Source organism: Tursiops truncatus, chromosome 15, assembly GCF_011762595.2.
Source record: "Tursiops truncatus isolate mTurTru1 chromosome 15, mTurTru1.mat.Y, whole genome shotgun sequence".
Lineage (NCBI taxonomy): Eukaryota > Metazoa > Chordata > Mammalia > Artiodactyla > Delphinidae > Tursiops > Tursiops truncatus.
In genome coordinates, this window is record NC_047048.1 from 6,201,897 (window position 1) to 6,218,220 (window position 16,324).

Genomic DNA, 16,324 nt, shown 5'->3' on the forward strand with positions numbered 1-16,324 from the left:
CAGGTGTTCTTTTCAGCCCTGAGTTTCCTCAGCTCACGTTGGAGGGCTGCAGTCGTTGACAACTGTGACATCCTTTGTTTATTGATATGGCAGGAAATAGTTCATTTCTCAGGGAGACAGGAGGAGGAGGAAGTTGAATTTTGGCAGTGGCACCCACATGGACTGCTTTAATCCCACCAAAGGCCCGTCATGGCCCTCAGAATGAAATCAACAAGATCTTCAAATCCCAGCTCTGCCCACTGACTTCTCCAGCCCTCTGTGGCCTCCCCTTCTCCCAGTCATTCTGAAATTCACTGGGTCCTTGAACAGTATTTTTCAGTATTTGAACAGTATTTTTCAAATGTAGGTAAAGAGCCACTAGGGGGTCTTAAAATTAATTTATTGTAATGAGTTGAGAGTAGCAAAAGGTAAAAGGAAAAAGTAGGCAGAACTAGAATGGAGTAGAAAATATCCATCACAAAGGTAAGTCAGACTTTTGTTCTGTTTGTGCACAAGGGAGCATGTATGCAAAGTATAATGTACAGTATTTCTTGCTGTAGAGCAAGTAAAAGTCTTTACACATTGCAATCCCTTTTTGGGAGTAAGATTCTGTCTAGAAGGGCCTTCTTGGCAGGTCTTCCTTTGGACTGAATTATTCGCGCTCTGCAATTGCTGTAGCATGCTATACTTTTTGTGCACCGAGCACACTTTAAAAAAATGATTTATTCAGTTGCCTGTCTTCTGCGCTTGCTGCAAGCTCGATGAGGGCAGGGACCATGTTCACCTATCCTGGCCTCTGTCATTAGAGAAAGCACTTGTGTTGAGTGGCTGAGTGATAAACCCGGGTTCAGTTTCCAGCTGTTTGTGTTCTTAGACAAGGTCTCTTTTTATTTTTCTGATTTTTTTGTCTGATTTATATACAGAAAACTTGAAAGAATAGAATAATGAACACCCTATATATCCTCCACTTAGATGGACAGTATTAACATTTTTCCATATTTGCTTTCTATCTATATGCTTTTTTTCTGAATCATTTGAAAGTAAGCTCAGATATAACCTTCACCCTAAATACTATGGCATGTGTCTCCTAAGAGTAAGGTCATTCTCCTACATAATCGCAACAATATTAACATACCTAAGAAAAATTATTTAATTCCATAATACCATCTAAAATGGACTCTGTATTTAGATTTTCCCTAGTTGCCCCAAGAATGTGTTTTATAGTTAGATTATTTCAAATCAGAAAAAAAAATCAAGAGTCACATTACATTTGGCTTTATATCTCTTTAGTTTCTTTTAATCTAGAATAGTTCCACTTTTTTTTTTTTTTAATGACAGTGACTTTTGGAGGAGTCAAGAAGAGTTATCCTTTATAATTTTCTACAAAATTGATTTCCTTGTTTTACTCCCGTGGTATTTAGTTTCCTTCTCGCCCCCCTGTATTTTCTCTTAACTGAAAAGAGGTTTAGAGGCTTGATGACACACACCGGTGAATACCTCACAGGTGATGTCTCCTTCATACTGCTATCACCTCAAGAGGCACACGATGTCAGATTATTCCACCCCAAGTAGTGCTGTTTGTTCACTTGTTTAAGGTAGTGACTGCTAGATTTCTCCTATGTAAAGATATGTTTTCCTTTTGCAGTTAGTAATTTGTGAGGACGATAAACTCCAGCACCATGTGAAGAATCTGTTCCTTTACAGCCTAATGTTTTTAGTAATCATCCATGATCCTTTAGCAACCATCCACGTGATAGTTTGGGCATGTTCTTAACCCGAAACTCAGTTTTTTCATCTGCAGCCTGGGTATAATAATGCCCATGATTTGGATTTGATGTGTAAGAAAGTATGACTATGCTGTCACGGTCTGCCATAACTTCTCCCTTCTTCTGAGAACATCTTTTAGAAAGGTGTTCTAAAGATGTTCACTTCCTTTTAGAAAGTTTGTATGCTGCTCCAGATGAGTGGTCCAGATCGCCGGCTTCTTAGATGATCCTACCTGCCTGGCCTCTGTGGGGCACAGCTGAGTCATCTTCTTTGGCCAGAGTGGAATGAGCTTTTGACCAGAGCTGAGCCAATCAGAATGCTTCCCTGGGAAATTTCCAACCACGTAGGGGTGGGAATAGGGTGAAGAAGATATTCTTTTTCCCTCAGGTGGCTAAATGTGAGGATGTGAGTCTGGAAGTTGACTGTGTCCCCTGCCGCCTGGAGGATGATAGCCTATGGGGTGGAGGGGATCAAAACCATCTGTCTGAGATCAGGGCAGAGGGGGTCTCCCTGGCCTGGCTCCAGGCCTCCCCAGCTGTACTCTGCCCTGCCCCAGCTAAGCCAATAAAGACCCTGTCTTGCCTGAGCGCTTACAAATCTGGGGCTGAACCTTAGGACAGATAGAATCCTGACTAGTAAAAGGGCCTTTGCTATGCCTCTCCCATGATAGGTGATTCAATAAATTAGTGGTTCATCAGCTCTCATCCCTTCCTGTTGTCTTTGAATATGTGCTGGCCCTAGTGAAGAGGTGTGAGGAGGTGGCAGACATGGTCCTGGCTTTTTAAAATCTTAGGAGTTACAAATGCGTTTCCTTGGTGGGCGTAGACTCAAAGCAAGGGGGGGCTGGTGACTTATCCGGCTCCAAGTGTGGCCGCTCTTGCCACTCGAACCGGCCCCCCAGCCCCACCCCCAGGGCCAGGAGCCAGAGTGCCTGTCTTGGAAGAGCCTAAGTTTAAAAGTTTAAAACCAGCCCACGTGGTGAGAGGTGCAGTCAGCCTTAAGACGCGAGGGCAGAGAAGAGCGGAGGAATGTGAGGGCCAGGGGCGGAGCGGGGTGGGGGGCTGAAGGCGATCAGAACGCATGCGCAGGGCAAGGGCGAGGGAGGGCCTGGGAGTGGGGGAGGGGGGTGAGCGAGGGTCTTGGGGAAGGGGAGCGAACTGGCAGGGCCTTGGGTAGTCAGGAAACTCTGGCTTCTTCCAGGCTCGCGGTCCAGGCTGCTGTTTGTGTAGCGCTGCCTCTCTGCGGAGTCCACAGCGAAGTGTCTTCCAGGCACTTCCAGCCATCTCACGGGGGGAGTTACTATTATCATTCCCGTTTCACAGATGAGAAAACTGATACCCAGGAAGGAGAAGTAACTCACCCAAGGTCATCCTGCTGGTGATGGCAGAGCTGGAATCCGAATTCAGATCCGCGGACTTAAGGTTGCTCCAGCCCCCACTCTGTTCCGGGACTGCGGACCACCCCGGAGGCCAGGTTTCCCCAGCCGAGGGCCAGGTGAGCGGCGGGCGGCGGCGGGCCGAGAGGTGAGAACCCCCGCCCTCCCCTGCAGGGCCCCGAGGGCTCGGTGGGCTCTGCCGGGAGACGGAGCAGACCCTCGCCCGGCCTCGGGGGCCAACGGAAGGTCCGGACCGCGGGCCGCCTGGAGGGAAGCCCCGCCCGGGAGACTGGGAGACTGGGAGACCCCAACGGTGCCTCGGCAGAGGGACGGGAAACAGTGGGGTGGGGGGCGGTGGCGAGCGGAGGTGGAGTCACGGGTTGGGAGGGGGAGGGCGAGGAAGAGGAAGAGGCCCCCCAAACCCCAAACATTACCGGCCGGCTGTTGGGACCCGCGGGGCTGGATCTGGGGGCTGATGGCCAGGTCAGCACCCATCTTTGGGTCTGGAAAATGTCACTGGGGCTTTGGGGCCACGGAAGGGTGGAGGGTGGTCAGCAGGAAGGAACCTCTGGCGGAACCTAAGCTAGTCTGCATTCCAAGTAGCCTCAAATTACTGGCGGGAAAAGTGGGGAGTGAGGCTCCTCGCGGCCCAGATGGTTCCCTCCTGGTCTCTTCCCGGTCCAGCCTGAGATGCGCTCTATGTTGCTCCTCTCGTTCTTCGCCCTGTGTAGTCCTCATCTGTCCCTGGCATGCGCAGGGCCTGGGCCGGTGACAGGGCTGCCCTCGGGCTGGGCGCGATGGCTCAGGGAGACCCTGCCAGCGGGAACCCGGGCCCCACGGAGCACGCAGCTCTTCTACTTTACAGTGCCATAGGTCCTTTTCAAAATAATAATGAAAACAATTGGTGAGAGTAGATGGCAGTAGTTTTGCTTTGTTTTGAATGCCCTTGGCAAAGTAAAAAGTTGGTAGTTTTCTGTTCCCCCCATTCTCTCTCCCTGACCCCCACTTTTGGGAATCCCGAACTGAACTGCTGGCCAGTGGCGACTAGTGAAGAGGTGAGGAGGGAGGGGCAGCTGTGCAGGACTGTGGTCCCTGCCTCCACTCTGACTGAGCCTGGGATCCTGGACCAGTCCATTCTTCTTTCCAGCTGTTTCCCCATCAGTACAAAGGGTTCTCCAAATCCCCCTTTACATGAACATGTCTATGGTCCTTTGAGTCTGGCTCATATCAGTGTGTCCCCCAATTGTATATCCCTGGTACACAGTCGTCCAGAACCAGCACTGAGGGCTGCTCCATGCAGGACGCTGGCCTATCCCCGGAGAAAGGCCCACAAGGTCCCCCTCACTGGAGAGCAGCCTGGGGTGGGCAAGGGGACAGACAGCTAGGAGGTGGCTCCTGGCCTCTCAGTCACCCCAGGGGGGGGAGGGGGGGAGGGAAAGCGCTGTCCCGCGTGACAAGTTTGTGTGTCTCTTCTCCCCAGTAGTTACCAAGAGCCTGCGAGTTCCTGTCTTTTTTCATCCCTGATTCTCCCCATTGGCCTAAGCTGGGCATGGGGCGCCCAGTAAGTACACAGTGCACTTTTGTGGAATGAATGGTTAATGGCTGGTGGCTGGGAGGGTGCATGGAGTGGACAGGACCAAGGTGAGCTTTGCAGAAGATGTGGGATTTAAAAGGTCTAGAGGTGAAGTGAGGGCACCGCACCCCCCTCCCCTGGGAAAGGCTGGAGGTGCTTGGGGTGACTGTGGTGTTCTGGGAATGAAGGGAGACATGGCGGGTGTGGAGGCAGGAGGCTGGGTGCGTGGGAAACTTTATGAAAGAAAAGCTGAGAAGGTGAGGAATGCTGAGGAGGTGGAAGTGTGGGAGAAATGGAGAAGCCGGCAGGAGCTCCAGGCTAGAGCGTGGGGAAAGGAGAGGGTGACTAAAATAGGGAAGACACCGAGCTCAGCTTTAGACACGTTGAGGTTCATTGTGGGGGCGGGGGGGCAGGAAGGGGCTCAGACCATCAACGGAAAATGTCCAGGGTTCTCTATTCCATCCAGAGGATGGGGGTCAAGATGCCGCCATGACTCCTACCTGGAGAGCTTTAGAGCCAGGACTCAAGGCTCTCTGGTCTTCATCCTCTTAGAGGACACCGAGGCCCTGAAGTTCAGGTGACTCATCAGTACTGGCCAGAGGGTGGAGGGAAGATCGAAAGGGAAGCTTTGCAGAGACGGCAGGATAAATTTTTCAGGGGGGAAGACCTGAAAAAAAGAAAATAATGAACAACAGAAAGAGGAGAGAGTGCTTTAGAAAGTTTCCAAGCACTCTGACAGCAGTCGGAGGTTAACAGTTGTTAACCCTTTTATAGACAGCAGATTTCCTCTGCCCTCTACCATCAGGCTTGTTCTGCTGTGGTGATCAGCAGATCTCAAAGCCTCAGACACTCCTTTCCCCCGGCTGCAGTGAGAGGGGCATCCGCATGGGGAGCGTGGAGGGGCCCCAGCGTGTGGACACACACAGGGGCGGAGAGGAGAGGGAAACCCCTCACTCCGAGGGCCTTGTCTTGCGCACAGCAGTGCGCAGCTGCGAAGCTTGGTGCTGCCAGGCAGTCTGCTTAGGCAGGAGCCTCCAGGCCTGGCTCTGGGCATGACTTGGAAAGAAGGGCTGTTGTCTTGGGGTGTCCTCCACCTCCCATGTCCTGTCTCTCACCCCCTGATGTCACCATTCTGCACCGCCGTGTGGCCAGGGTCATTGGGGGCCACCTGGACAGGGCCCGCCCTGCCTGCCACACCCAGGCTTCCAACAGCCCCTCTCCTTCCCCTGCCAGCATGGAGAGGAAAGCAGACTAGTTGAATACATTTGCCCTTGGGTGGTGGATGTGAATTTCCCTCAGGAATGCTTGCATTTTAGGAGAAGTTGGTGGCCCCTCACTCTCCAACTTTAACCAAACGCCTGGGCCCTAAGCACTGTGCTTGACACGTCGTTGGCAGCATTTCACTTGGCCCTGGCAAGGACCTTACTAGGCAGGTGTTATTTCCTCTTTTTTCCAGATGGGGACCCAAGGTCCTGAGAGTTTTAGCCAGTTCCCCGAGGTTACCCAGCCAGCAAGTGATAAAGCTGGGACACAGTCACGGGCGTCCAGAACCAAATCCAGCTGTCGGCACTTAGCTTCCACATCACAGGTGCTCCTTCCAAGAAGACATCCTTAATGACAGCTGGTGGTGATGGAGAAGTTATGAGGGATCCTTAACTGAGGGTCTTGACCTCCAGGCCTAGAGGGTACCTAGGGCTTCAGGAGGGTCTGTGAAACTCTAAAACTACTTTTAAAACTTTCTGTGTGCATATTTTCTGCTCATTTTTCAGCAGAGGGCTCCTCCAGGCCAGGGGGACCCCTGTCCGTCTATACCCCAGGTCCTGAGAAAAGGCCAGTCACTGAGCAAAGGCACTTCAGGCCCTGGTTTTAATCTCTGCCCTGGTCCTCATTCTGAAATCTCAAAAGGCACATAGTAGCTGACAGCTGACTGGAGAGGTTCTTCTGTGGCCAGTGGGTGGGTGTCAACAGAACTGAGAGGTTAGAACTTTAGAGCTGGGAGAGGTGGACATTTTACAGAGGTGGAAATTGAGGCTCAAAGAAGGGACCCCACACGCTCAAGATTGCCCAGTGAATTAGTGGAAGAAAATGTTTTATGCATTGTTTAGGCCTACTGAAGAGGTCTGTAAGGCTGTAAGTTTAATCAAGGCAAAGAAATCAACATTTCTCGAGCCTCACGTGTGCTAACATGTCCACGGGCATCATCTCCTTCACCCCGTGCTGCGTGAGGACCCCCCCCTTCATTGTTCCCCTCCACAGGTGATGCTGACATTAGAGGACAAAGACATGAAGGGGTTCACCTGGGCCATAGCCCCTGCCTTGACCTCCCTGGGCTACCTGCTTATACTGCTGGTCTCCATCTTCCCCTTCTGGGTTCGTCTGGTGAACGAGGAGTCCCAGGAAGTGTTTTTCAGTGGCCTCTTTGAGAACTGCTTCCATATCAAGTGCTGGAAGCCACGACCCTTACCCGGTATGGGGGAAATGGAGGCGGGGATGGGGGCTTGGGAGACGGGACCAGCGTGGGCATTGGGGGGTGACAGAGGACTGGTGGGGGCAGCTAGGACAGAACTGAATTCTCCCCTGCCTTCTCCTCACTAGAGTCCATTAGCGCCACCCCCCCCCACCCCGCCCCGCGCTAGTTGTGATGCCCACTGTTACCTCCTGGGATTGCCAGACATCCCCTGTGGGGGCAGTACTGCCCTTGCTAGAGAACCACTGGTTTAATCCCAGGGTAGGTTCTAGGATATCTGGGTCTTCAACACCTTTGTCTCTTTGTCCCTCCCCCAGCCGCTCACCTCTGCACGCTCAGGAGGTCATACAGACTCACCTTAACAAGGTCTGAATCATGCCAACAGTAGGAGAATGAATTCCCCTCGATCCTCGGTCTGTTTCACTACTGCTGTTAACGTGGATAATTAAATAGGGGTGTGAGGGGCTCCCTTGCAGAGTTCAGAATATCCTGACCTCACAGAGTTCTGATTTTCCACCAGTGACTCTTTCAGTGTGACCAGTGCGGATGCAGTTCTTCACATTTCCACATGCAACAAATTTTATCACGACAGTTTCATTTTATGTTGTTTATTAAAGCCACCGTTTTTCCCCAAACAATACATGGTTTTCCCCTACGCTTTGATACAACCAGATTCATGTAACAGTATTTGTTAAGAATTGGTTAATAATTTCAGTGTCTGAAATTGCCCATCTAACTTTTTTTTCATGTCATGGGGAACAAGATGGTGGGCCCAGGGCATGCTTGGGGGCAAAGCAGTCGGGTCGGAGCCTTGGTCCCAGGCCACGCTTTGGGACCTGATGGCGACCCGGCTCCGGGGCCACCCCTGCCCGGGCTCTGCAGGGCTCTGCCCTCTGGGCCAGGGTGCCCGGCGCCAGCCCGCTCTCCCTCCCTCCCCTGCAGTTTACATCATCGTGGGCCGTGTTTTCCTGCTGTCCGCTGTCATCTTGTCTTTCCTCACCACCATCGTCATGGTGTCCTTTGCATCTCGGCTCTTTCCGAGGACCCGGAAGCACAATCTCGTGTCAGCCTTCATCAGCTTCCTCACAGGTGGGGAGCAGCAGGCTGGCCCCAGCCTTGTGGGTGGGGGATCTGGGGAGATGGCAGGAGATGGGGGGTGGGTGGTCTCTGGAGAGGGGATTTTTTAGGGCCCCTCTCCTCCACTGCCCTCTCAATGAAGTAGCCCACCCCAACCCGCCCCCTCAGGGTTTGTGATTCCCCCGCTTTGGGGCTCATCCTAACTGCACTCCCAGCGGACACAGTCCTCACAGCCTTGGCTTGGTGTCATCTGTCTGGGGGTCTTTTCCCCATAATCTCTATCCCAGCAACTGTCACAGAATCTGGTACAGGGTTATAATAGAATTGAAATATAGAATATAAATGAAATACAAATGTTTCTTGGATGAATGAATGGAAGAGATCATCTCTGCCCTCTGGAACCTTTTGACTTTAAAAGGCTGACCAAGGCCCTACCCTGGGAGGCTCCCATCAGATGGAGGAGGTGGAACGCTCACAGTGGGAAAATCAGGTTGAGTTTCATCCAAAGCGTCACACCCAGGGGGCCCCATCTGGAGTCAGCCAAGAGCACAGGCACAGAGGGTACCCGGGAAGGGGATTTCTGATCATGGGGCCCCTGGGAGGTGAGGCACATGGGCTTTAAGATGAGTTGGGAAGGAGGGCAAGACAGGCACGTGGGGTGGAGGTTATTGGCTCTGAAGGGGCAAGGGTGCGGGCAGGAGCCACAGGTGTAGGAAGGCTAGAGTGGAGGAGTGGAGGTGGGAGCCACGGGAGGAGAGCAAGGCTGCCGCCCTGTGACCCACAGGGGCCTGTGCCTTCCTGGCCTTGTTGCTGCATGCCCTGGAGATCCGGAGTCTGCGGATGAAGCCCAGCCCCCCGCAGTTCTTCGTGCAGTGGCCTTACTACGTCCTGGGCTTTAGCATCCTTCTGTTCCTAGTGGCTGGTGAGTGTCCCAGGGCTGGTGCCCTCTCCCTGCCCTCTGTCTGGATTCAGGAGCTGTGGACGCTCTAGAGCTGTGCTGTTCAAAACCGTAGTCACTTGTGGCTATTTAATTAAAATGAAATCAAGTTAGAAATTGAGTTCCTCAGTCACGCCAGCCACATTTCACATGTTCAAAAACCACATTATTATGTGCCTAGTGGCTTCCACATTGGACGGTGCGGATGCAGAAGTTTCTACTGGACAGCACTGCTTTAGGGCCTCAGCCCTGTCCCCCACCCTCGTCCTCCCCATTCTTATGCTCCTTGACTTTAGAACCAAACTTGCACACTTTCATACTCTCCCTTACCACCATCCCGGTTCCTAAGGCTTTCTATTCCTGTCTCTTTATCTTGAAATCTGTGATCTTATTCCTCACTCAGTCGCTTTTTCTTTACCAACCGTCATCATCGAAATTCTTAATCCCATCTAATTTTGTCCCTACTCCTAATCTTCTTCCCACTATTTTAACCTGACCCATGATCAGAACCTATTTTAACTTGATTTTATTATACATTGAATATATAACAAAGAATGTTTATAGTATATCTGTAAGATACAAGTAATTGTAAATAAACTGTACACCCATATTTCCACCATATAGCTTGAGAACTAGCCACGTTTTGTCGAATCCATCGTTTATAAGTTACACCCTTATTTTATGTACCACTGAGAAAGAAAAATTGATACCATGTATAATTCTAAGGTGCTAGAGCTTGTAAGGTACATCCTCATTTCAGAGATTTTAAAATGTGAAAAAAAATGGGTTTGTCAAAATTAACGAAACATGTTAGAACATTAAGTATTCAATATCTTTGAAGTCTTCCCCCCTCTACCATGTGGCTGTTCCTGGTCACTTCCTCTTCTCTCCCCTCTGGATTCAATTCTTCAGAAATTTATGCCAATCATGTTTACTACACATATATATCCTTAAACAAGGTACTATTTAGTTTTGCATGCTTTAAAACTTAATATGAATATAATCAAACTGTGTTTTTCCTTCTGGAGTTTGCTATGTTTGATCAGCATAATCTTGAGATTCCTCCATGTTAATATGAGGAACTAAGCTTCATTCATTTTTACCACCTTGATTATTTAATTGTATAACTAAGCTTTCCTGTAGAAGCATGGCATTTCTCTATGGGAGAATTTTAAGTTTATGACTGAGTTTCTTTCATGATTATAGGACTATTCAGATATTTTATTTCTTCTTGAGTCAGTTTTGGTAATTTATATATTTCTCTAAGTTTATACATTTTATCTAAGTTTTAAATTTTATTGACATAAAATTACTCAATGTTTTCTGTTTTAACTTTTAATTTGTGCTGCATCTGTAGTTATGTACTTTAAAAAAAATTTTTTTTGGCTGCGTTGCATCTTCATTGCTGCGCGCGGGCTTTCTCTAGTTGTGGTGAGAGGGGGCTACTCTTCGTTGTGGTGCGTGGGCTTCTCATTGCGGTGGCTTCTCTTGTTGTGGAGCATGGGCTCTAGGTGCGCGAGCTTCAGTAGTTGCAGCACGGGGGCTTCAGTAGTTGGGGCTTGCGGACTTTAGTGCGCAGGCTCAGTAGTTGTGGCGCATGGGCTTAGTTGCTCGGTGGCATGTGGGATCCTCCCGGACCAGGGATCGAACCGTGTCCCCTGCATTGGCAGGTGGATTCTTAACCACTGCACCACCAGGGAAGTCGCTGTAGTTATGTACTTTTTTCACACCTAATTTTCTCTTTTTTCATTACTATGTTTGTTAGAGGTTTATCAGGGTTTTTTTTAGTGTTTTCAAAAAACCAACTTCTTAGCTTTCTTGAAAACAAACCTTGTTTCTTTTCTATTTAATTACTTTTTGCTTCTTATTTTGAACTTCCCTCCCTACTACTTTTTTGTGTATTTATTCTGCTGTTCCTTTTTCAGCTTCCTAAATCAGGATCTAAGCTCATTGATTATTTCTTCTTTTCTAAGTAGGCATTTAAAGCTTCAGCTGCCCTCTAAGAATTGCATCTTTATTTGCAGCTCTCATTTTGTTGTGTAATATCTTTTGTTGTTGTTTGATTTCAGATATTTTCTTGTTCCCCTTATGATTTTTTCTTTGATCCGTGAATTATTTAAAAATATACTTTTAAATTTCTAAGCATAGAATTTTTATTGTATCTTGGTGATAATGATTTTAACTTAGTTTCAATTTGATGAGAGATCATGGTTTATATAGTCCTAATATTTTCAGATTTATTGACTTGCTTTATAGCCTAGTCTGAGGTCCATTTTCATGTCTCATGGTGAATGCAACCTTTTATCTATAAACATTACATCAAGCTTTTTTATTATCTTGTTTAAACCTTGATTTAAAATTGCTATATTTTACTAGTGGATTGAACTTTTTATCATCATGCTGTGATACTTTTTATTTCTTATAATGCTTTTTGTTGTAAAGTCTGTTTTATCTGATATTACTATAACTACCTCTACATTCTTTAGGTTATTATTTGCCTGTTACGTCTTTTACTTTAAACCTGTCTCTGTCTTCACGTTTTGGATGTCTCTTATAGATAGCTTATGATTGGATTTTTTTCATCTAGTCTTATTATAACCTTTGTCTTTTATCTGGAGCATTTAGTTGATTTACATTTGTTGTGACTACTGATATATTTGTAGTTTTTCGACCACCTTAGTTTGTGCTTTCAGTTTTTTCTGCTCCCCACCCTCTACCTCACTTGCCTTGCTTTGGGTTGATTGAATTTTATGTATATAATTCTCATTACATTTCCTCCCTCGTTAGTTTGGAAATTATACGGTCTGTTTTCATTTGTGTCACAGTTACTCTTGACATTTTAACATGCTTAGTTAATCAGCATATTTATTCTCTTCATAAATAATTCAAGGCCCCTCCCCCCCAACTTATATGGTATTTTGTCCAGTGTTTTGGTTTCTTCTGTTTTTTAAAAAAATTCTATACATTATTATTATTATTATTATTTTATGCATTTAATACTTGTTTAAATTTACCCACATATTTACCAATTTAGCTGCTCATCAAACCTCAGGCCTTCTATCTAAGATCGTTATCCTGAAGTACATCCTTTATAATGATTTTTTTATAACTTTTTATTTTATATTGGAGTATAGTTGATTAACAATGTTGTATTTCAGGTGTACAGCAAAGTGATTCATTTATACATGTATCTATTCTTTTTCAAATTCTTTTCCCATTTAGGTTGGTACATAATATTGAGCAGAGTTCCCTGTGCTATACAGTAGGTCCTTGTTGGTTATCTATTTTAGATATAGCAGTGTGTACCTGTCAATCCTAAACTCCCTAACTATCCCTCCCTCAACCCTTCCCTCCTGGTAACCATAAGTTTGTTCTCTAAGTCTGTGAGTCTGTTTCTGTTTTGTAAATAAGTTCATTTATATCATTTTTTAAATAATGATAATGACTCTACTTTTGACAATTAATGTATTTTATTTATTTATTTAGGGCTGTGTTGGGTCTTCGTTTCTGTGCGAGGGCTTTCTCTAGTTGCAGCAAGCGGGGGCCACTCTTCATTGGGATGCATGGCCCTCTCACTACCACGGCCTCTCTTGTTGAGGAGCACAGGCTCCAGACGCGCAGGCTCAGTAGTTGCGGCTCACGGGCCTAGTTGCTCCGCGGCATGTGGGATCTTCCCAGACCAGGGCTCGAACCCGTGTCCCCTGCATTAGCAGGCAGATTCTCAACCACTGCGCCACCAGGGAAGCCCTCATTTTTTTTTTTGCCTTTTTTTTTTTTTTCGGTACGCGGGCCTCTCACTGCTGTGGCCTCTCCCGTTGCGGAGCACAGGCTCCAGACGCGCAGGCTCTGTGGCCATGGCTCACGGGCCCAGGCGTTCCGTGGCATGTGGGATCTTCCCGGACCGGGGCACGAACCCATGTCCCCTGCATTGGCAGGCGGACCCCCAACCACTGCGCCACCAGGGAAGCCCTTTTTTGCCTTTTTTAATGAGGGTCAGTTAGAGATACACTGTCTCATATTTTGTTTGTATGAAATTATCTTTCATTTTTGTTTATTAAAGTTAGTTTTGCTGAATATACATTTTGAAGTTAACAGTTATTCTCTCAGCACTCAAGATATTATTCTATTACTTTCCCACTTCTCTACTTATTGTTGAGAAGTTGGCTCTCTTTAAAAATATCATTCTTTTTGAGGCAACTTTTTTTTCTCTGAGACTTTTTTTTGGTATTTTGCAGGGTATGGATGTTTGTGTTATGATTTGATGTGTGAACTGAAGCTGAGGAGTGATATCTTTCAGCATTTGTAAAACATTTTTATCTCCTCCCCATTTTCTTTCCCTTTCTTTTTGTCCTTTGTGGAACTCCAGGAAGATTTCTGTTAGACCTTGTTACTCTATCCTGCATGTCTTAATTTCTCTTTCATATTTTCTGTCTTTGTCATTCTGGGCTGCATTGTGAATACCTTATATAGATGTATCTTCAAGTTTACCCATTCACTTTTTAAAAAAAGATTTATTTATTATTATCATTATTTTTTAAATGTATTTTTGGCTGCATTGGGCCTTAGTTGTGGCACGCGGGCTTCTCTCTAGTTGTGGCATGTGGGTTTTCTGTTCTCTAGTTGTGGTGCACAGGCTCCAGGGCGTGTGGGCTCTATAGTTGTAGTGCACCGGTTCCAGAGCCGTGGGCTCTGTGGTTTGCGGCACGCGGGCTCTAGTTGGGGCACGCGAGCTCAGTAGTTGTGGCATGCAGGCTTGGTTGCCCCACGGCATGTGGGATCTTAGTTCCCTGAGCGGGGATCAAACCCACGTCCCCTGCATTGCAAGGTGGATTGTTTACCACTGGACCACCAGGGAAGTCCCTCCCCATTCACTTTTTAGCTGTGTCTGGTCTATTTAACCTAGCCATTAAATTTTTATTTCAGTTAATCTATTTTATAACTAGAAGTTGTATTTTCCTGTATATCTTGTTACTTTTATGCTTTTTTCCTCATATTCAAAATATGTTCTCTGAATATATTTTTATTATACATGTTAAACATACTTATTTTATATTCTGTGTCTTATAAGTTTAACAACTGAATTATTTGCTGCTGTTTCTACAGCTGTTTCTATAGGCTCTTGCTGTGGTACCTTGGTTCTTGGTATGGTCTGTGGATTTTGACTGTGAACTCATTTTCCTTGGAAAATTTTTTTGTTGTCGTTGTTGGAAATTATTTGAGGCCTATATTTAAAGTGTTTCCTCAAAAAAGGATTTGCATTTGCTTCTGCCCGGTGCTTGGGTGCAGAACTACCCTAGGATCACAACCAAAATACTTAGGTATTGTTAGTTTAGCTGCAGACCCACATAAGAGCTAGCCTGTGTTTGTGAAATCTCAGTCAATGCAGGTAACTTTGCAGTTTTAGTTTCATGTGGCCGACTCTTATTAGATTTCCCCACTGTGAGCAGGACCTGGGCTTTCCTTTTATTTTTCCGTGTCCCGAAAAGCCAGCAGAATGGAAACTCAGGGTCACCTGGGTTGAGCGCGTGTCTCCAAGGTGAAGGCTAATTGTGTGGTTGCTTTAACCCTTCAGATTCCTGTTATCACTATGGTTTTGGCATCTAAGAATGTCTTGCTCTGATGTCAGCTCGATGATGCATTTATAAATAATAGGTTTTTGAAGAAATATTTAGAATTTTTGTTGTGTTTAGTGGAGAGTAGCTAGTCTGCTATAAAGCTGAAAATAGTTGTCTTTTATCTTTGTCTTAGCCGTAATACAGCATTTATTATCCACTCAAGATATCTTTGTTTGTTCTTATGAATATTGATTCTCTTCTTCCTTTCTTTCATTTACTGAGGGTCTTGAGTGAGTTGGCCATGAAGAGGCCTGGGCTTTGTGTTTGACCTTCCTCTCTGAAACCTTGTTTTCTTACCTATTAATGGTTAGACAATTGCTAAGATGCCTTCCAGCACTGGCCATGGTTCCATGAGTTTATCCATCTATTTGTATGCCTTGTCCTTTATTGGAGGGGAGAACTAGGAGGGCAGGTGCAGACCAGAGGGAGTCAGGTCAGAGGAGGGAGTTTCCGACCTCTAGGGCAGGCACTGAGCTTGACACTCTCTCTCACCTGACCCAAACTTTTGCTGTCACCCAGGTGCCATCTGCCTCGTTCAAGAAACAGCCTGCCTTAGCTGTCATTTGTTGCCCATTTCCCAGAGTACTGAGGAGACCCAAGAGATCTCGCACCTGGAAAACATGGAGAGTTTGGGAGAAGAGCTGAGCTCCATACAGAGGGAGACGCTGCTGAAGGAGGAAACAGTTATCTAGACCAAGATAGTCTGTGCCCTGCCCTTCATCAAGCTGTGTGAGTGCACACGTGTCACTGTGTGTGGCTCCCCTGCCTCCACCAGTCTCTGCTACTTTTGATGAGGCTCTTGAGTGTCAAATCAACCCTCCACTTCCCCTACTCAAAGTGATTCTGTCTTGTGTGTGTTTGAAATTTGTTAAAAGTTTTCTGAATTCTTCTGAGCTTTCTGAATGATTTTTTTGGACAAGTGTTTTCAATAAAACGATGACTACTGTCTGTTAATCCATGCCTCAAAAGACAAACAGGGGACTTCCCTGGCATTCCAGTGGTTAAGACTCTGAGCTTCCAGTGCAGGGGGCACAGGTTCGATCCCTGGTTGGGGAACTAAGATCCCACATGCCACACAGCATGGCCAAAAAACAAACAAATGAACAAACAAAGCAAAACAAAACACCAGCCTGCAGCCTAGAGGGCAGGAAGGGAGGGAGGAATATTAGGAAATGATCAAGTGACCTGAGTTTTGTAAAATAAAAACTGAACAGAGTATGACCACCCCACTGTTCCAGCCATGCTGATCTCCCAGTTGTGGCTTTCCATACTCATTCTGCTGGTTTAGGGTGGTCTGGCCCACCGTTACATATTTGAGAGTTTGTAGATTTTCTCTATGCCTACTTCTATATTGTTCCTATAGGGTTTTGTGAGGTGGAAAGTGAAAAGACTGGAACTAGGCTGTCATCATCTCCCTATGAGAAAGAAACTCCCAAGATACCTTTTGGAGAGAAATGTAATAAAATACTAAAAACAATCTAACTAAAACACGTAGTGCCTGTTCTTCAGGTGTGTATGTCCAACATAGGTAAAA

The 16,324-nt window shown here is 46.7% G+C and overlaps 1 protein-coding gene across 9 annotated transcripts in view; it reads left to right on the forward strand.

Moving 5' to 3' along the window:
• Nucleotides 1-15,744, forward strand: part of TMEM225B (transmembrane protein 225B) — a 44,616-nt gene extending 28,872 nt beyond the window's left edge. For 2 of the 9 annotated variants that reach the window (XM_073791923.1, XM_033839163.2), the window contains exons 2-8: nt 3,069-3,240; nt 4,605-4,682; nt 6,151-6,282; nt 6,951-7,161; nt 8,104-8,250; nt 9,023-9,160; nt 15,310-15,744. In XM_073791923.1, coding sequence (XP_073648024.1) covers nt 3,127-3,240; nt 4,605-4,682; nt 6,151-6,282; nt 6,951-7,161; nt 8,104-8,250; nt 9,023-9,160; nt 15,310-15,482 — 993 coding nt within the window. In that variant the 5' untranslated portion in view covers nt 3,069-3,126 and the 3' untranslated portion in view covers nt 15,483-15,744. The other 7 variants (XM_033839166.2, XM_033839167.2, XM_033839168.2 and 4 more) reach the window with 7 other exon arrangements.
• The last annotated feature ends 580 nt before the right edge of the window (nt 15,745-16,324 follow it).